At 42.6% G+C, this 20,324-nt stretch overlaps 1 protein-coding gene across 4 annotated transcripts in view; it reads left to right on the plus strand.

Annotated features, from left to right (window-relative positions):
- Nucleotides 1–20,324, plus strand: part of RFWD2 (ring finger and WD repeat domain 2) — a 121,689-nt gene that overhangs the window by 49,109 nt on the left and 52,256 nt on the right. For all 4 annotated transcript variants that reach the window (XR_001874975.1, XM_017815867.1, XM_017815864.1 and 1 more), the window contains exons 12-15: nucleotides 900–1,043; nucleotides 8,978–9,086; nucleotides 10,853–10,934; nucleotides 18,203–18,319. Coding sequence is in view for 3 of the 4 variants with exons in the window: in XM_017815867.1 (XP_017671356.1) it covers nucleotides 900–1,043; nucleotides 8,978–9,086; nucleotides 10,853–10,934; nucleotides 18,203–18,319 (452 nt within the window). In the remaining variant the exon portion in view is untranslated. The remainder of the gene's footprint in view (nucleotides 1–899; nucleotides 1,044–8,977; nucleotides 9,087–10,852; nucleotides 10,935–18,202; nucleotides 18,320–20,324) is intronic.

Below are 20,324 nucleotides of genomic sequence, written 5' to 3' on the forward strand. Positions count from 1 at the left end.
GACCCTTTCTGGGAGGTGTCCAGCACATCCACTCTGCTCTGCCTGCAGTGCTGTAGGCTGCAGGGAGGCAGGAGCTCCTAGGAAGCAGGATTACTGCCCTGCCTGCTAGGTGCCTAACAGATTTCTCTCGAGCCCTCCCAAGCTGCGAAGGTAGCAATGACATTAGCTGTTTATAACCTGCTGCCTGCCTTTCTCTCAGATGTATTTCATGTACAACCTTAGGCTTTTCTCATTTGCAGCTTAACTTTGTTATAAGGTGACTGCTTTTACTTTCAACTTCATTGATATCTATTACAAACTTGCCCTGCAGGTCAGGAAAGAAGGCTCCTCTGTTTCCACGAGCAACCCTAAGTGGAAGCCAACGTGCACAGTTCTTACAGTACTGATGATCTGTGTTTCAACCCCCTGTTGTTACTCAGGGAATTTAGGAGGTTTTTTTCCACAATTACTGGTTTGCCCTGTGTTAACACTTATAAGTTCACCAAGCTGCTGTACATCAGAGAAATCAATGGGCAGTCATGCTGTGGCACACTGGTGGTTTTCTGGGGAGAGCTGTCAGTTTTGACATTTGGGTACCATGCAGTGTAGGTAGTGTAGCTGAACTGGAAAACCTCCAGAGCACCTGAACAAAGATCCTGGCTGCAGGAGAGTAATTGTGCTACCAAAAATTTGGAGATGTATTGGCAGGGGGTGGATTAGAAAATGCTACCTGAGAGCAAGAACTCTGAGCTGTCGGTGTTTGTGCCAGACCTGATCAGGGTGTTCTGAACAGGGTATTTGCAAACTGAAAGCTGTTGTTCTCAACTCTGCCATACTGAGGTGTTTAGGAGCTAAAATACCCTGCTAGTAAGTACATGTGGTGTTTTACACAGTTCTCAACCTATGCTTTTGTTCCTCAGTATTGAGTTCGACCGGGACTGTGACTACTTTGCCATCGCCGGGGTGACAAAGAAGATTAAAGTCTACGAGTATGGTACAGTCATTCAGGATGCGGTGGATATTCACTACCCTGAGAATGAAATGACCTGTAATTCCAAAATCAGGTAGGCACTGATTTGCATTTGAACTCAGAGGGCCTTTTTTATTTTTCTTTTTTTTTTATGTGCAGTAACTGTTTTGCTTTCCTTGTCCATTGTGGGAATGGAATGGGAAAGGAGGAAAACAGGAGCCAGTGGAGATTGGGTGGCACAAGCACTGTTACCTGTGTATGCCGGGCTCATCCAAGGTAATAACAAGCTCACATATCTGGAGGAGAGAGGGATACAGGGTAGTGAACTGCTTTTGTGTTCCTTTCAAATGCTGTTGGATACCCACTCAAAGTAGTGGATATGCTCCAGGTGAAGTCTTAGCTCGTCTCAAGGTAACTTCTGTACCCAGATCTTCATAACAGCCACCAATTCCTCCGTGCTCTCTTCTCTTCATTGACCAGATCCTTTCCATTCTGCTGAGAGGTTGCTAGTCCTCAGGAAACGTGCACCTTCTGCCTTGGAATTTTTGTCTGCCTGAAGTACTGTTCTGCTGGGCCTCATAATATCTAACTCTGGGGGAAAGACCTTGCTTCATTTTTTGATTCAGTGCTACTGTAGTTACTGTCAACCCATTGATTTATCCTTTTAGATATCTTAAACCGATGAAATATAGACCATTGGGTCAGAACTTCAGTTGAAAGAATCCAGCTAAATAAATTAAAAATCCTAATTCAAAAATTCTGTTAAAGCTCAAAAGTAAATAATACAGGCAATCAAACCCATTCAGTATTATAGTGCAAGTTTCCAGCATCTCTGTTGAACTCATTTGTTTTTATTTGGTACTCTACATTTTAAAAGCAGTAAAGCACCCACAAAAGTGTAAGTAATAAATTTAAGTAACAGTCCAGCTTCCATAAAAACAGTGTCGTGCAACAAGATTAATAATGTTTGTGAGCCTACTTTAGAACGTAAGAGTCACGCTTCGTTTTGTAGCTGACACATTTCTAAAGATAGATCAGTCATTCCTGTGTCGCTCGTGCTCATTATTCCCAGGAATTGCATAACACTATTTTATGAAGGGAAAAATGTAAATGCAGCTGACCCTGGGACTGGCTTTCAAGATGGGTAAAAACAGCGTGAAAGGGATTTGCATTGATAAGCTGTACTGATTATGGAGCTTGTGTTTTGCTGGGTTAGTGAAATGTTAAGCATTTTTGCCTGAGTCATAGCAGAGTTCACACTGTTCAGCTTCATTTTTCTGGAGAGAAGAGCATGCTAATAGGAGAACCATCCAGCAATCAAACAATACCTTTTGCCTGAATTAGAAGGGGAAAAAGCAGTGTATGTTTGGTATTTCTCAGTCCATCTGAAACAACTTCCAAACTTGCTGCTTCAAATTTGATAGGGGTCTACCCTGATGATCCTGCCAGGCATTAGGAAGTTGTTCGTTCTCCTTTCTCCCGCAGCTGCTGGTGAGAGCCACGTTAGTGCCTTCAGTGGTGTTACTCAGTGGTGTCAGCTTTGTGCTCCAGACAAGACGCTGCTCGCATTCAAGATTTATTCTCATTCTCAAATTTCACACATATATACATTTTCTGTATATGTGACAATGCTAAATGCATTGTCCTCTGACACTCTGCCTCAGCGGAGGAGGACAGGGTCCTCTTCTTTCATTTTCTTGCCCTAGTTTTTCTCATTCCTTTGAAGAAATATGATTGGGTTTTTTGTTTTTTTTTCCCCGTCAGCCTCTTCCACATTATATCAGGCTTCCTTTGGCATGTAGGTGCTTTTGGTTTTGACAAATAAAGTTGGTCTGTCAGTCAAACGCATCCTTGCTATATCCATTAGCTGTGCTGCCAGTCACCGGTGCCGGGCTCGCTGGCGCGGCGTCGAGCAGCATAATAACTTGCTCTTCTGAAGTGGCGTCGCTTGAGGGAGAAGTTATATATGAAGGCTGTAATTTCATTATGGAATATTGCAGTGTGCTGAAAATGTGCCTGTATTATAATAGAAAAAAAAATCTAAACAAGCGGAGCCTGCGCTTTGTAAAAAGCCTCGGCTTAAAGCTGTTGATCTTAATTTGGGCGGAGGTGCAGCTTCTTCAAGAGGCTTTGCGCTACCTGCAAGTGCCCTTCCTGATATCGAAGACAAACATATTTCTGCCCTGTCACATGGGTGGTATTTCTCTTCCCGGCAGAGATGCAGGGGTCTGCCTGCAGATGGGATTTGGTGCCATGTCTGTCCTGGTTAAATTGATCCTGGTTAACCTTGTTCAGAGCGATGATGCCGGAACATAAATCATTAGTGGTGATGTTGGTGGCTCAGCTTTCGGAGGAGCAGCAGCTCTGATGGGCTTTTATGAAGGCAGACAGGTGACAGCATTTGTGAGGACTCGTGTCTGGCCAAGAGCAAGTCTGGCCCAGAGCAGCTGTGGGAAGGGAAGCCCATGCCTGGACCGGGGCTGGCGCCAGCCCAGCCCTGCTCTGCCGTGTGCCAGCTGGGCGCCTGCTGAAAGGTTGAGCTTCGTGCCAGCAGTAATTGATTGTAGGCTTTCCTGGAGCAGAGCCCTGGTACCAGCTGTAGCTGAGTCTCTTCCTCTTTTCCAACCCCCTTTTTTTACACCCACCTGCTTCTTAAATGCATTCTTTTTTCATCATCTGCTAAGCCTTCTCATCCCTATTTTTAAGAACGGGGAGGAAGTCGGTGTGTCGGGTTTCTGGTAAATGTGCATCGCGTCCCCCGGGAACAACAGTGGCATAAGCTTCCAGGAAAAACACAAGATGACACATAAATCCTCATAAAAATCCCATTTACAGATTCATAGCTTCAGTACAAGAAACAAATCCTGGCATTGTGTAGTAGCTATAAACAGCACCCTGTGAGCTAATTATGACTTGCCGTGTCCCTAGCTATGGCAGGCACTAATCTGCGGCTCCCTCCGTGTGGGAGCTGGGAAAGGATGGAGAGGACTGGCCAGCAGTGAGCCACAGCTCTGCTCTGATTTATTCAAGAGGCAGATTTGTTGTTTTGCCATAGGTCGCAGGGGGGAGAAGAATAAGGAGATCTAGCATTCAGGTAAAAAATTGGCTTTAGGCCTCGTTAATCTACAATAGGTGATGTGCGAGTGTGGTTGGGTAAACATGCTTTTGAAATCCATGTTTAGTATTCTGCATGCTCACCACTGTGTGTTTGCAGCATCTGTACTTCAGTGATAGATGTTACCACAAACCTCCAAAATCAGCTGCATCTGTTTAGTCAACGACAGTAAAAGCAAAGCTTCGGTAGCCTTTCTTTTTTAGGAGGCTGCTGATATTTCACTGTTTTCATTTTTCCGTGTCAATAAATCAAACGTGCTATTGCTCTATCCTAATAGCAGTTCATGGGTGTATTGCTGCCAGCTTTGAAAATGGCAGCCAGTTCTCACTTTTAAGTTTAAATTAGGCAAAAACTTGTCAGATGGTGTTTTTCGTCATGGAGTCCCTGCTATTTGGAGAGGTATGAGCTGAAAATCCTTGTTGTGTTGGATGCCTGTGTTTCCAGTGTGGAGAGTGTTTGACATTAAAGAGGTTATAAGGAAATATACCTTCAACTTGCATTAATTCCACTTTTTAGAATGACTACTTTACTTTGCAAGAAGATGGAGTTTTTCTTTAAAAGTAGTTGTCTCTTAACCTCTGGGAGGGTTTTCTTAGAATTGATTAGTTTCTTTTAAAACATTCGTAGCAGTAATTTAATTCCACATGTCTCTGAAGTATTTGTTTAGTGTTGTTTTTCAGGTGGATGTTTTTGCAGCCCTTAAAAACATTTCAGTCCTAAAACTACTGGTCACTGGTTGACTCGTGGTAATAGACTGGATCTGAAGCACTTGGTGCTTGGAAGCAGGTCAGACCACAGCAGTTTGTGCCTTATTAAAAGCTTTAACTTCATTTAACTCTCACTACCAGAGGGGCAGTTGACACTGGGTGGCTTGATCCTGGATTTGAGACATTTGAGCCATAAAAATACTGGCTCATGAAATAAACATCAGCATAACTGACAGTGTTAACTGAGCTGGCCCACTTATGTCTCTGAATAAAATGAAGGATGCACATAAATCTTTACGGGGTCAGGATTTTTGTGTGGCTGGATCAGATGCTGAGGGTAGGAGAGTGTTTCAGAGGTTGGTGATTAGCTTTCTCAACTAGAGTTTCTCCAGCTTAATCCCCTGGGAAGGAAAGCTATCACAACTTCTGATAAGATAAACCTCTGGGGTGTTAACTATCACCCTGTTTCTGGATTAAAGAACAAAGCAAAACCTGAAAAAAATAAAGCTGCTATATTTAAAATAAAAGATGGCATCTCACACTGCCTTTTAATCCAGTGCTGAATTATACATTCTCTCAGCCCTAGGTAGTTATTTTTATATCATATCTCAGAGCCTCCACACTTCAGTTTCTCCCTGGATGTGTCTGCAGGCCATCTAAAGATTGTCTACAAAAGGTTATTTTTATGAACTTCTGAGGGTTTGATGGTTAACCTGTTTGAGGAATGTGTAAGCTGCATATTTGGTTCATCTCACCTTTGCCCTTTCCTTTCCCCTTCTCCAGCTTTTTCCCCCATGCCTTTTTTTGAGTCTGTTGTTCAATTTGTTGCCCACGATAACATCTCGGGGGAACCCAAAAAAAATTGATGTCTTTGAAGTTTCAACAAAATTGCCTGTGTTGGGCATGGAAGAAAGATCAGTGTTTCCCTTGAGGGGAACATGGCAGCAGGTTCTCGACCCTTTGTAGGTCCCTGGGAAGCCACATAGAAGGAGAACATTGCTATGTCCCAGCTCTAGGACAGCCTTCTTCCAGGTGTGTATTGTCACAGCTGCCAGAGGATACAACCAAAGGACTTTTCATGGTGTGACTTTTTAGGGGCACAAGTAGCAGTAGGACAAGGGGGGACAGTTTCAAGCTAAAAGAGGAGAGATTTAGGTTAGATATTAGGAAGTTCTTTACTCACAAGGTAGTGAGGCCCTGGCACAGGTTGCCCAGAGAAGCTGTGGCTGCCCCATCCCTGGAAGTGTTCAGGGCCAGGCTGGATGGAGCTTGGAGCAACCTGGGATAGTAGACGGTGTCCCTGCCCCTCCCAGAGGGGTTGGAACGAGATGATCTGTAAGGTCCCTTCCAACCCAAAGCATTATATGATTTCTATGAAAGGACAGTCAAACCTCAAAAAAAAAGCGTCCTTTACCTGGAGGGGGAGCTCCCCTCCAGCTGATCCTACCCTAAATTGTGATCTACAAAGGTTACTTTACAGAATTTAAGTTAGGTATTGCAATATTAAGGAGAAAGCTCTGGTTTCAGACCTTTCAAAGAGTTGGGTGGTGATGAGGGGGGAATTATGGCAGAGAGCTGGAAAAGAGTTGATTTTTGTCTTACTATGATCCCCTAATCATATTACTTAAAAATGAAAGATTTATGGTGTGTGTGACTTAAAAGGTGTTAATTGAAGCACTTAGTGGCTGCAAATCCCTAAACATTTTTCACCTGTCAGTTCCTGTTTTCCCCTCTTGGTCTATCTACAAATTCTTTCCAAATGAGTGTTAACCCCTTGTTAACACCATCAGGCTGCAGTGGGATTTTTGCTGTGCTAGACCTAATGGACATGCTTTTGGACACAGAAACCCTTCATTTTTCTCCATCTGTATTGACTGAGCTAGTAAAGTATTACCTGTCCCTACAAACCTGACACTTATTAAATCTATCTTGAACAGAACTGTTAAACTCTGTCCTTTACATCTTTCTGCCTCCTCAGTTATTTCTAATTTTCATCGTCTGGGGTGATTTCTTGTTTGACAAGATGTGGTTATGTGATTATCCTCTTCATACTTCAGCTGGCAATACCCAGCTCTCCTGTGCCAATCAGATGGGGATCTTGTGCTCCACTAGCATAGATCATCCATCCTCTGACCAGCCAAGGTGTCACCAGCACATCAGCCTTTTTCTAGGACCCTCTCCACTGGCTAGTGCTGCCTGATATACTCTCAAAGGCACCCAGAATGCCTTCTAAGATCTGGCTCTGGGCTGTATTCTCCCTGCTTTTGTGTGATGGCTACACTTACAGATTATTTCCTTTTTTCCTTAAGCTCCTTGAAGCCCTGACTTGAGAGGAGATAAGGTGGTAGGGAGCAGGTTTGAACTGATAAAGCTCTAGTGCAGTGTCTACCCCCCTGCCATTAGCTAGAGTCTGCTCCCAGCCCAGAGCTCACTGTTGTAGCTCTAGGGCTCTGAGCTGTTTTTGCTTCCACCAGGGACTGCTCCGCCTAGAAACAGGACTCCAGGCATCAGATGTGGTTATCTCCGGGCTGCTGCAACCTTCACCTCACAGCTCTGGTGGGCAGTGCCTGCCAGCTTCACTTGGTCCTCAGGGAGCCACTTAAGCCTCTCAGAATGAGGCTTCTGGTAAATCATAGGCTGTCAAGACCTGCTTTTCTGTGTGGGTACCTAACAACAGTAGAACTGGAGTAATGATAGCCCCTTGATGATACATTTGTGGACAGCCCTCATGCCTACAGGGGCTAGGCACACTAATATTTTCTCATTAATGACATGGTGTGGAAAAGGTGAAGCCAAGGAAAGCATTGCCTGAGCTGTATCACCTCTAACATCCTCTTAGCAGCTGGTGGTTAAAGATGATGACTTACATGAGGTAAATAAAATTTTAACTTTCTGAATGTAAAGTTTTAAAACCAAAGGATGTTGTTAAGTGTGACCGTAGTCAGAAGCAGAACACCAATGCTGCTTGCTGTTATTTAAGTAATTGGAAAATAAATGTTTATACTTAACTACCTTAAGAAAGGAGAAGTACTTTTCCCCTTCTGTGTGTAAATTACTAAGGAAAACAGGATGCAAATGTCTAGTGGAACCAAGAATTTGTCAAGGTATAATACTCCTAAGTCAGTATCCATGTACCTACATCATGTTTCAGTGTGTAGCTGCACTGATCAAAGCAGTACTAAGTTAAAGAATCACAGACTTTCAGTTTATATTGTTGGTTAAAACTTGGCCTCAAGGCTACAATAATCTAGTTATCTGTGTCAGAGCTTTTTGAGGATGGGCATGAATTGGATCTGTCAGTTCAGCTTCTGCTACGTGCACCATAGCTGATAGCAACTGGCTCACTTCTTTGCCAGATGGTCCAAATATTGGTGAACAAGTATTACAAATTTTCTTACCTCTGTCACATTTTTTGGGAGTCAGAGTGGAGGCACAGTGCCAGAATGCCGTGAGTGTGACTTGGCAGTGTCGCTGCTCTTGTTTTCTCTGCTGATGGTTAGAGTTTGTCAGTGGAATCATCATTTAGTTTTGCACAGCCACTTAATTCAGTTTAAAATTAAAACTTGTGTGATATATTTTGCAGTTCTTGATCAGAAATGTTTCCTGAAATACTCACAGCAAACAAACTGGTCTTTCCTTCTGGCTAAAAAGGGGTTTTTTTCAGCGTTTAGAGAAAGCTGGAAGTTGTTTCTCAGAAGTCAGACATTCATTTGCAATAGGTGCATGTATAGAACATTAGATATGTGTTGATTTACCATCCATGCTGCTGTGTTTTACCTGCTGTTAGGTAAATTCTTATCTTTATGGTAATAATAATAGTAGTTTATGGTAATATTAATAGTGGTAGCTATCGGTAAGAGGTTAAGAAGTCAAACCTTAAACTCTGAGAACTTGTGTGGAATTCAAATAGCCAGACAATCAGCATTAGAGATAAATGCACTTCTAAAAGATCCTGAACCCTAGCACTTCACATCGAGGGGGCAATGTCTCTTCAGCCAACAAAGGTGTTCTTTTAGTTTGTGGGGGAGGCTTGTTTTATTTCTGGTAGGTTTTGTTTTTTCCTGTCCTTTGTATTTCAGTGGGATGCCTTGATCAAACGCTGTGGGCTTTGCAAAGATACTTATTGCCTGATGCATTGCAAGAGTGATTTTGGGGTTGTAAGTTCTGATTTACTGTGAGACTGAGCAGGGCTCTTTTCTCTTTCAGCTGTATCAGCTGGAGTAGTTACCACAAGAACCTGCTCGCCAGCAGTGACTATGAAGGCACTGTCATCCTTTGGGATGGATTCACAGGACAAAGATCCAAGGTCTACCAGGTAACATGAGCACTGACTGGGGGAGCAGCATTCAGAGGTTCTGCTCCTGGTCCAGCAATAGGCTTTTCTGTTCCACAGGGGGAAATGGATGCTCTTCCCATTTGGTAAATCCATTTGGTAAATGCCTCATCCACACAGCTTTATTGAGTTGCAGCCCTCTGAGGGAGGCAATTCTGTCTTCCTGTCACAGGCATGAGGCAGTTGACATTTTCTCGCTTTCAGGCAGGGAGTCTGCACACGGAAAAATGAGAGTCTGGAAAGCTCTCTCGCCTTTCTTTAGAAACCTCTGTCTCTCCATACCTGTTCCACTTCAGTCTTTGTCAAAAGCCTTTTGTAAAGCCCTGCAGTGGTTGCTGATGCAGGTGCTCCTAAAGCAGAAGTGCAAAATGCAGACTTAAGTGGCGAGGCTGGGAGAGGGGAGCGTGGGCAGAACCCTGCACAGTCCTCAGCACACGGGTGGGCTCAGCTCCACAGAGAGACCTGCCTCAGGAGAAGCTTCTGGCATTGTGTCTCTTCATGGCACTTGAACACTGTGTTTCTGTGTAATGGTTCCTGAGAGGCTTGTGACCAGAACAAGGAGGGTTGTTGCATTTGGGGAGAGGCTGGAAGTGCTGCAGGCTGTTGTGTGGGTAACACAGTCCATTGAAACCAGTCACTGATAATGAATGAACTGCAGACCAGCCTTTAGTTTCCCCTCTCTGACAGTTCAACATAAGTTTTAGTTCCTGTTTAAGCCTCTGTTTACTTTTTCATTGTGTTTTAGCCATTTTTATAATGCTTGTTTTTACTAGTCCTTTGCCTATCTCAATACAAAAGAAATTATACTGGACAAAATAAATCTTGTCTCCTTTCCCCTCAAATACATTTTGCATTTCTTTATGAGGCTGAATAATGAACCTAGAGAGAACCAGCTGTTGCTTACATTAAAACAAACTCATTTTGCTTCCTATCAGATTACTTGAATTTCTTATTTGGATTTGCACAGAGGTTGCATACTGACATCTGTTTTGCATGTATTGAAACCCTTTAGGGTTTCATCCTGGGTGACTTCATCCTGGCGAGCTTTTTGTCTTGCAAGCCTGTGTGAAGTCTTTAAACAAAGAGTAGACTGAATTTCAGGTTTTATTCAATGCAGTGTTCTGCTTCCATGTGGGATGTGCCAGCATAGCAATTACAGCACTTCTGTGTTTTGGGGAAGAGTGTGCAGTCTTTTAAGAATATTTTTTAAAGAATATTTGTTTGAGTGGAAAAACAGAGTATTAGACTCCAGAAGATTCATTTATTAGCTCAACAGGAAGGTGAGGATTTGCTGGACTTTCAGAGAGGAGGTGTTTGAAATGGGCATCTTATCAACATTGGGAGATATTTATTGAGTTACTTTTTACTATTGGAAGATACAACTATGCTCTTCTAGAATAAGGAGCAGCACAGGGTGAAACCACAGCCAGTCACATCATGCTCCAAAACCAGGTTTTCAATATATATCTCCTGAAACTTATTTTTTCTTTCAAGTAAAAATTAAATCAATTTTGTTTTTTTAAAAAAGCTATTCTACTGTTTTCTGCTTTCCTGGCACATCTAGGATACTGCAAGGTTTGGTTTGACTGGGAGAAAAGATATTCTTTTGAGAAATTCGTAAACACAATAAGGTGCTCTGTCCAGGACTCCACTGGCAATTTATACCAAATTACATGTGTGTTTTCCTTTCCTGTTTTATCATATTACAACTCACTATCTTGCAATATTTTTCTTGTTTCTCTGAACAGGAGCATGAGAAAAGGTGCTGGAGTGTTGACTTTAACTTGATGGACCCAAAGCTATTGGCTTCAGGCTCTGACGATGCCAAAGGTATTATTCTTTTTCAGTCTCTGTGCAGAAGGCTTTTATCCTCTGTGTATTCCCTTGGAGGAACAAAAATGTGATATTTCAAGGAGCTGATTCCTCAGCTGCCTTCAATATTGTAGTTGTCGTGGTAATGTGTCAAGGTACTACTGAATTTTCGGATCTTAGAGAAGGAGAGGCTTTGTTTGGATTAAGATCTCTTGCTTCACATTTCTTGTGTAATATTCTCTCAGCTAGCATTTTCCAGGACTCTAAACAAAGCAGAATGTGTTTTAACATTAGTTAAACTTGTTGAGTTAAAGCCTTGGGGCCCTTCAAAAGAACAGCATGTATTTTTGTTTCAAAAACGAGGCTGTCAGTAAAAAAAGCAGCAGTTAGAAAATGCCTGCTGCTGTTTTACCTGTAGCTCTGAATGTTAAAGACTGTGCCCAAGAAGCTTCCTGCTCTAACGATGTGCCCTGTGTTTCTTGGGGCTTAAAGGAGTTGGGTGGTGGACTGAGTGGGAGTGCTGGGAGCAGCTCTCAGCTTTCCACACTCGGGGGTCCATTTGACAAAGCACTTTTGGAGAACCCTTAAGACAAGCCCTTTACCCCATGGTGGTAGAAAAATGTTCCTTTTCTAGGAAGAAATAGGAAGCTCCTAAAGAAGAGGATAGCACTGAGTGAGATGTAGTATTCTTCATCCCTAATGAACGAGATTTTATCTGTAATGTGTTTACAATATCAAATCAGAGTTATTAAACAGCAAGAGCTTAAGAGTTCCTTTCCTAGTCAGTGGGGATCAGCTCTCACAGATGGGCTGCTCAAGCTTTGGACAGCTTTGCATGATTTGCTTTGAAATGATAAATTAATTTTTCATAAGCTGCTCCCCCTTCTAAAATGCTTTAAAATGCTGTTTCAAAAGAAATTGATGTTTCTCAATTGCATCTGGGAGTCATGGAATCATAGAATTGGTTTGGATTGGAAGAGACCTTAAAGCTCACCCCTTTCTACCCCCTTGCCATGGACAGGACATGGGACACTTTCCACTAGACCAGGTTGCTCCAAGCCCTGGCCTTGGACACTTGCAGGGATGGGGCAGCCACAGCTGCTCTGGGCAACCTGTGTCAGGGCCTCACCACCCTCACAAGGAAGAATTTCTTCCCAATATCCCATCTAACCCTGCCCTCTGTCTGTTTGAAGCCACTGCCCCTTGTCCTGTCACTACAGTCCCCGCAGCTGGTAATTCCACCTAGAAAACGCAGCTTTAATGATTAATTTCTATTTAAGGTGGGTCTTAAATGTTTTCAATACACTTCCTTCTCTGTTGGTGGAAATCAGGAGTGTTTTCTGTTTGCTTAAATGCAGCAGGAGTTGAACATTCACCTTGTAAGTTATCAGCCTCTTCATCAGTGCTCCCCACTCCTGCCATGCATGTGAAAGAGCTGATCTGCCAGGTAAACATGCATTTATTAGCATGTTAAGGAGGTGTCCAGTTTTGCAAAGCCCAGCTGCAAGCAGAGCTCCTGTCCTCAGTTTAGCATTCCCCTTCTTCAGTAATTGTCTCTAAAAGTGTACTGTTTACATAGAAATTATTGTAATAAAGCCTGCAGATCTACATAACCTGCATTTCAATTCACAAAGGTCTTTTCAAGGTGTATTGGGGTTTTGGTGGATAAAACTGGGATGGAACATTTTATCCTTTACTTTTACCATGATTTACCTGTGATATGCATTTATAAAAAGCCAATTAGAGACAAATGGAGTCTCAGCACAGATTTTAGAAGCCTTTATGGTACAGAGCAATAGTAGCAAACGTCCAAATTAATGTTGTGGTGCCCACTTCCGTTTCAGTGATCACATTTGAAAGGGTTAAATGTCAGGAAAAGTTAACACCAATGAAAAGTGTCTTAATTCAGACTTGTCTAACTTAAAATTTTGTCCTTCTGCTTATGTTCATGACTGTTTGGTTGAGTTCTGGCCAGCTGTGAGTACACGTGTTTGGCCAGGTACAGCATCTGTCAGGAAAGATTTTTTTCTACTCTTCCTGTCCTCTTTTATTTCTCTACTTCTGTGAGGCCACACTGGGCTTTCTAACAAGAAATCTCCCTGCTGATAGGTGTTGGTGTGACCAGAGCAATTGGAGCTAATCTTGCTGTGCTTCCCCACAAAGCACAAGCATCACCTTTTCCTGTCAAGTGATCAGGACAAGCCAGCAAAAAAAAAAAAAAAAGTGACAGCTTTGCCAGTTCTTCCTGGTTGCCTGGGTCTCTGCCTGTCTCTCCTTAGTCTTTTCAAGTTGGAAGCTAATTTTGAAAGCACTTGGTAGGCAAGTATTGGAGAAGCTTATAAAGGAAAAAATCCTGTGCTTCACAGCTCTCTGCCAGGACTCAGGCACAGCAAAAGGGATTCTAACAGTGCTATTAGGGAGAAAATGATTCTGGTATAATTAGAAGCAGCATCCTTGGGCCCCGAGTCCTTCATTGTCCCTGTCCTTAGACGAAGATAATCTAGGATGCTTATTTGTGGAAGATCTTTTTAGTGTAATAGCAGATAATGAGAGCATAAAAGCATTTGAAGTAACTACTGTGTGTACAAACCCCTCACTTTTATCTACAGTTGTTATGCCCTTCCCTTTTCAAGGGGCAAAGGTACTTGTGTATGTCTGTAGGGACCCAAAGGTGTACTCCAACCAGACAGCAATGAGCAAAAATTGATGCTTATTTGTACTAAAGAAGCTTGGGGAGAAGGCACAGTCTTAATTTCAATTCTTTTATGCACATAATAATGGCAGGAGCTCTGATTCTCTTGTAAATAGGAAAGGGTGACTTTCTGCTCTTGGAGGAGAGAAGATTGTTTAAATTTGTGAAAGCAAAATGATGTCATCAAAGTACCAGGGTAGGGCTGGTGCTAATAAATTTGGCTAATGACTTAGAGCTGTCTTTTCTGGATTAGGGGTGTAGTGTAATGGCCATGGTAAAGTTAGCAAATGAGAGGGAGAGTGAATTATTTTGTGATGCTATGTGTATAGCATTTAAGTCTTCACTGGGGCACAGGCCTGTTTTGGGGTGATCAAGTATTTCTCTGCTTTGGGGTTGTTTTTGAAGTTCTCTGAAGCTCTAGGAGATAGAAGCAGCACTGACAAATTCAATTGAAGAGAGAGTTCTGGTTTTACATCCATAGTCCCTTCACTATTCCTGGCTTGAATTGGAGAGGTGGAGTAGAACAGGAGCACCTGGAGCTCTGAGCTGTAGCAAGAGGTTACTTTTCATTGTCTCATGGCAAGGAGGAACACAAGCATCTGTCTCATTCCATCTAAGGAAAGTAATTTCCATGCTGCCTTGGTAAGTGAGACCTGGTACCAGTCCTACAGCTATTTTTTTTTTTTATAGTGCCTCTGAATTCAGAGAGGCATCACAGATATGCAGAACTGGCTTCATAAAAAGAAAAAGGCACAGCCTTCTAGAGAGGGAAATAGCCTGAGAACTGCAGATCACAGTTTGTTCCTCTAGCTTCCAGAGGATTGTTTGAGGCTTCATTTTCAGTGATACTTCACTCCTTCAGCTTCCACTGACATGACCTTGAGGTGTAGGTGTTTATTGCTCTCAAAATATCAGGTTGAACCTTCAGTTTGGTCATTTTTCTGGCCAAAAAGTTCAGTAATTTCCTGGAGATTTGTGGGGTTGTTGGATTCATTTGGGAGTACCCTGAAAAGGTCAAGATGATGTTGGCAGTTAGAATACTGACCAGAAAGTCAGTGTCTTATGCAAGGAGTACCCTGCCGTCACTGCCTACTAAAAGTCATCAGTTTACATCATCCTCACAGAAGGCAGTGGATCAAAAATTTTGCCTAGCAGGACAATTCAGCAGTTTTCTCTTTTCCTAGAGATTCTGCTAATCTCTGCAAATGAGTTTTCTGATAGCAAGATCCTATTCCTGGCTTAGAGCTTTTTCAGAGCAGCAGCAGGCTCTCCATCACATGAGCAGATAAGGATTGCACGAGTGACAGGCTGGATGAAACATCCTTACTCTGTACCAACTGTGTACATCAACAGCTTCAGCTATTGTAGAACAGGCTTCTGCCTCTTTTAATCAATGTTTAGACACAGAAATGATGCATGGGAAATTAATTTAGGAACTTACACATTTGGTGTAGAGCTCCAACTAAAAAAAAAAAAATCTTGAAAATACCTAAACATTTTAAACTGAAAAAGCTGTTCTGGAGGCATCTTCTTACTACTTTGGTGAGAGGCAGGCATTTGGCCACATAGAGATGTCTCTCTGAGCAGCTGCAAAATGAGGAAGAATATGCTTTGAGAACATGTGTTTCAGAAATAGTCATTCTCAGATGGTCGCCTGTCTCATCAACACAATTCTAGATGTTATCAAGACATCTGTGTGTTGTATAATTACTGCCTCAACCTCAGCAAAATTGCTGAAAGCTATAGCAAATAAACTCTGCCCTTATGAATTATGCTTTATTAACCTGTCAGCTTTTTAAAAAATAATGGGCAGTTCTAGGTAAAAATTGACATGTTTCATTACGTGTTGCTATGTGTCCCATCTATCCTTTTTATGGTACTGACTAAGATATAATTGGAGCCCGGAGTATCTCACAGCAGTTAGATCACAGAAATTGCAGGCTCTAATCTGTGTCTGTCAGTTGTAATGAATATTGTGATGACTTTGAACACACGGGTTGTCTCTACACCAGACTAAATGACTCAGCTTATGACCTGCAAACTTGAATGGAAAAAAAAGGAGCCAAGTTGAAATTGAGCCCTCAATTAGCTTTTGCTGCAAAGCTGGGACCAGATGGCCATTTGTTTGTTAGAGGTGGTGGCAAGGAAAGACTCGGCCGCTTTGGATGCAGCTTTAAATATTGATACCTGGTTGGAAGGCTTCAAGACAAACCTGTGTTGTTTTAGTACTAGATTTGGGCAGAACATCACCCTGAACTTTTGAAATCATGTGCCCACCCCATGCTTCTCAAGTTGAAGTGGTGTTGTCTGCTAACAGTGTCCTCTTGTAATCATGTTTCATTTGCTTCCTATACCATCTCATGGGGCCCCTGGTGGTCTAGTGGTTAGGGTGCAGGACTCTCACCGCTGCGACCCGGGTTCAATTCCCAACCCCCCGGGCAGATGGAGCTCGTCAGCCCTGTAAGGCAATCCATCTAAGAGAAGGTCACTCTAAACAAACCTACGTTCTGAGACCCTCACTGCCACTGTCCGAGTTTTGCTCGGCCCCGGCAGATGAACCTCAGGATTAAAGGGTGGGCTCAGTTCAGCGCACGCTGTGTCTCACCTAAAAAAATCCACTGCGCAGGCTCGAAGGGTTAATGACCTTTCCCAAATCTTCGCTCGCGAAGACTGACCATTATTATTATACCATCTCATCCATAAACTCGATGCCCTTTATTGCCACTGGAACTTAGGCTACACATCTGCTGGTGTCTGTTCATTTAAGCAAAATGTTAATATTTTATTGTTTTGTAAAATTCTTCCCTGCCCCTGTTCCCCTCTCTGCCCCCAAGTGTAGAACACGGTGGAGAAGGTTTATCATCCAGTCTTGCCTGGGAGAAGAGAACTTCTTTAGCCATGCTTACCAAACTGTTGTTCCATTTAGAAACGTAACCAGGTGTTTAGTATGAATATTACAGCTCTGATCAATGAGAATGTATTTATTTCTGAAAACCAGCCACGGGCTGGGTGCTGTTTTCATTGAATTTTCCACAATGTTTCTGTGCAAATAGAGTGTGCATCAGTGTTTGTATTTCTGGTATGTGTGTGTGTGCTGCTTTCTAAAGGTTCCAGGCAGCTGCCAGATACCCACACAGTGCTGTATTTGAAATGATTCCTTGGTGTGCCCTGAGCAGTGCTGTATTTCCTCCATCCCTGAAACAGTTCTCCTTGGTACGGTCAGAAATGGCCCAATCTTGTTGCTTTTCATTCTTGCCATACTATTAAAAAGTAGGTGCACTAGAACCAACCTGCCTCTTCCTTTTCTTCCTTTCCCTTCACTGTCTAAACCATCCTTGGGTAATCCATGTGGAAACCTTGCTTCTCCTTCAAAGGCCCTGGGAAAGGCTGACCAAGAGGTGATACAGAGGACCCGTCAGAGCTGGGGACACGCCATAAGAGCTCTGACCTCATGTGTTGACTTCAGTGGGTTACAGGGTTCCTGGGTTTTGCCCATTTTTGCTCACTTCATAGCCGGTGTGATCTTTCTGTAAAAAGACTGTGGAGGACCTGTTGGCCACGGATCTGAAGAAGCCCAGGCAGCTCATGGGGAGCTCTTGAGGGGATTAACCCTTCGTGTAATCCCTGCTTGTTCAACCACTGGTTCCAGCTTGCTCTGCTTTGTGCCTCAGCATGCTGATCATGATACTCAAGTGCTGCTCAACCCGCTCATCGAGGGAAAGGGAGAACATTTAAGTCTTGTTTTCTGCCTTGTAGGCATCGACAGGCTTGATGCCAATCTACTGCCCCTCCATCTGGGCTAAAGGCAGTGTGTTTTTTCTTTAACGTTTAATAATATTGATTATTTGAGGAGCACCTGGCACTCTTCACCTTAAGGTTAAATGGTACTTGAAGTGCTTCTGGTGGGTGGGGAAGGCTGTGTTTTGAAAAGCTCTGGTGTTTTCTGTTGGTCATTCTGTGAAGCACTGGAGTGCTTGAGGGGAAGAGCTCATTCTGTAGCACGTAGTTTAATCAGTGTTCGTGTGGTAGCCTTGTAGAACAGTAAAGTTCTTGTACCAGGGGAGTATTGCATCATAGGAAGCCAGCATACTGATTTCTTTCCTGTCTGTGCCAGTTTCTTGAGAATAAAACAAGTTGTTCTCACTCGCTGTGCATACAATTAGGTATATTTATTCTGTGCAAGGCAATTCTGCCACAGACCATGGAGCTCTGGCATCCCAGCACAGGGATGCGGAACAAAAAAAGAATGTGCCTCCTATTCTGGGTTATATGAATCTGTACTGCAGGAACCTTAAATGCTGAGATTAATGTTGTTTGGTTACCTGCTCTGATGGTCTCAACCATGTGGCATCTCCTGCGTGTGTGGAGGTGGGCAGGGTATTTACAGGGTGGACTTGAGGATGTGTTCAAACTTACCAACCACCAGAGCCAACTGATCCTTTATCATCACCAATATCTTGGCAACTGAGGCTTTCCATAATCCTATTCGTGAAATAACTAGATTTTAGGCCTTTCAGATGAGGTTGATGGGTTTGTTGTGGTTTTTTTTTTTTGTTGTTGTTGTTTACTCATGTCTCTTTTTCCCTTTCTCTAGTGAAACTGTGGTCTACCAATTTGGACAACTCAGTAGCAAGCATCGAGGCCAAGGCTAATGTGTGTTGTGTCAAATTCAGCCCCTCTTCAAGGTATCACCTAGCTTTTGGCTGTGCAGGTAGGTAAAAGGGATTTGGGGACAAAGGGATATTGTTTCTTCCTTCTTTTATGCCTTATTCCCCCTAAAAATGCGAGGTTGTCTGCTTTGTCTGAAACTGGGGTGTCTTGGCAGTTAAAATGCCTCCAAATAAGACTTTTCAAGTCCCACAATACCCAACTGTCAACTTCATCCCCCAGCCTGACTTTTTAATTTGGGTGCCTCTATCAGAGATAAAAGCCAGCAAAACAAGTCCTTAGTGTTTTTATTGGGATCACTAAGGCAACCAGGCAAAGCTCGGCTGTGAGAGTCTCAAAGTTAATGTGTTAACATGGTGATAGTTGTTCTTTCTGATTTACAGCGTTGCTCTATAAATACTCCAGAGCCATACTGGGGATTTTAACTGGTTTCACCTGAAGTGTGCTGTAAAACAGTGGCTGTGCCTGTTCCCGTCGCTCCAACTCCAATTCCTCTGGATGGGCTCGTGTTTTCCTGGGTTGGGCGAAGATGGCTGTGAATGTTTTTATTTTTTTTTTTTTAAGTAGTCAGCAGGGAAGGCACGATGAGCCTTTTATTCACTTAGATTAAATGGTTCTTGGTGATAATACAAAGATTTGAGAGCAGAGCAGGTGTCGCTCTGGGAGGAAACTGCTGTGCATACAGTAACTGAGACTGAGGTGCCTATAAATGTTTAACCAACTCTGCATTTCCTTGCCCCTCAGGGAGTTCTAATGCACTTGTAAGTAGATGTTCTGACAACATTTGCTCTCTCTGGACTTTAGGAGATACGCTGATCACTCTTGCAGCTGCTGGTTTGCTGTTTCATTCAAGTGTTCCCGTTTCCAGGCTGGTTCTACTTCAGTTGTAACTCTTAGGAGGGGGAAAAAAAGTAAATTTGCATTTTGATATGCTGCAAAAAATGTGTTCACGTTGGAGTGTAAAATATTGACTTGCTTGACAGGCATATCTCTGAAGTTTAGTGAATTACATGCAAAAATAGAATTGAATGACAATACCTACTAGAAGCATTTGAATGAGGGGGGCTATCTGGGAATGGCTCTAGAGAAAAACTGGCTCCAAATGGATCAGCCACTGATTAACATATACATGTAGAGAGAGCATCGTGAAACAGAATTCTTCCTGATAAATCAGTGAAAGGCAGTGGGGGAATAAGGCACAGCTAAATTCATGAAGGCTTTTGGAGCTGCAGGACACAGGGGGTGGGAGCAGTTAGGGTTGTTTCTATCCCCACACCCAGGTTTAACAAACCATGGGGTTTGTCTTCATGTGTGTTTTGAAAGAAGCATTAGCAAACCCTGTAAGGTATGTGGAGGTTTTAAAGGACTACATGCATGTTTTTATGATTTAGAGAATGCCAAGGGGTAAAATGGTATTTGTACCAGGGAAGAAGTGTTTACATCTGCTTAATGCTTGGTAATTGAGTCTCTAAATAAAAATTAAAATGGATATTTAACTACAATTACTGAAACAATTACATGGAGTAATTGAACTGATGGGAATGACTTCTCACAAAGGAATTCTAATTGATCTTTCAGCCATAAAATACATGTGGAAAAAAATGGCATATTAAATTTAAAGAAATACCAGAGGCTTGAAAGATGTTATTTCTGAACTTGTAAAAAACAATCAGAGCAAAGAAATGACTTAGTGTCTACTTTCATACTTCACATAGTAAAACAGTCATGTTTAATGTGTTATGATGTAGACAAAGGTTTTCCTCCTCCATCAGTTTCAACTAGTTTTGCTTAATTTCATTTAGTGTGTGGAAAAAGGAACATGGCTGTTAAATAGCGAGTTGTCACGTGGGCTATAAAATCAATAAAGGAAGAGTCAAAGCTGGTTTCCTTAGGTAGTATTTAAAAAAAAAGAAAAAGCAGCAGACTGGGCACACTGACTTGACCATTCCTGATTGCCCCCAGTAGGAATAAAGATGAGCAGGGCAAAATGCTGAACACTAATTCAGTGACCAATGTAGTGGGCAATTTTAGAAAGCTGTCCCAGCTCT

This window comes from Lepidothrix coronata, unplaced genomic scaffold, assembly GCF_001604755.1.
Source record: "Lepidothrix coronata isolate B3197 unplaced genomic scaffold, Lepidothrix_coronata-1.0 Scaffold52, whole genome shotgun sequence".
NCBI lineage: Eukaryota > Metazoa > Chordata > Aves > Passeriformes > Pipridae > Lepidothrix > Lepidothrix coronata.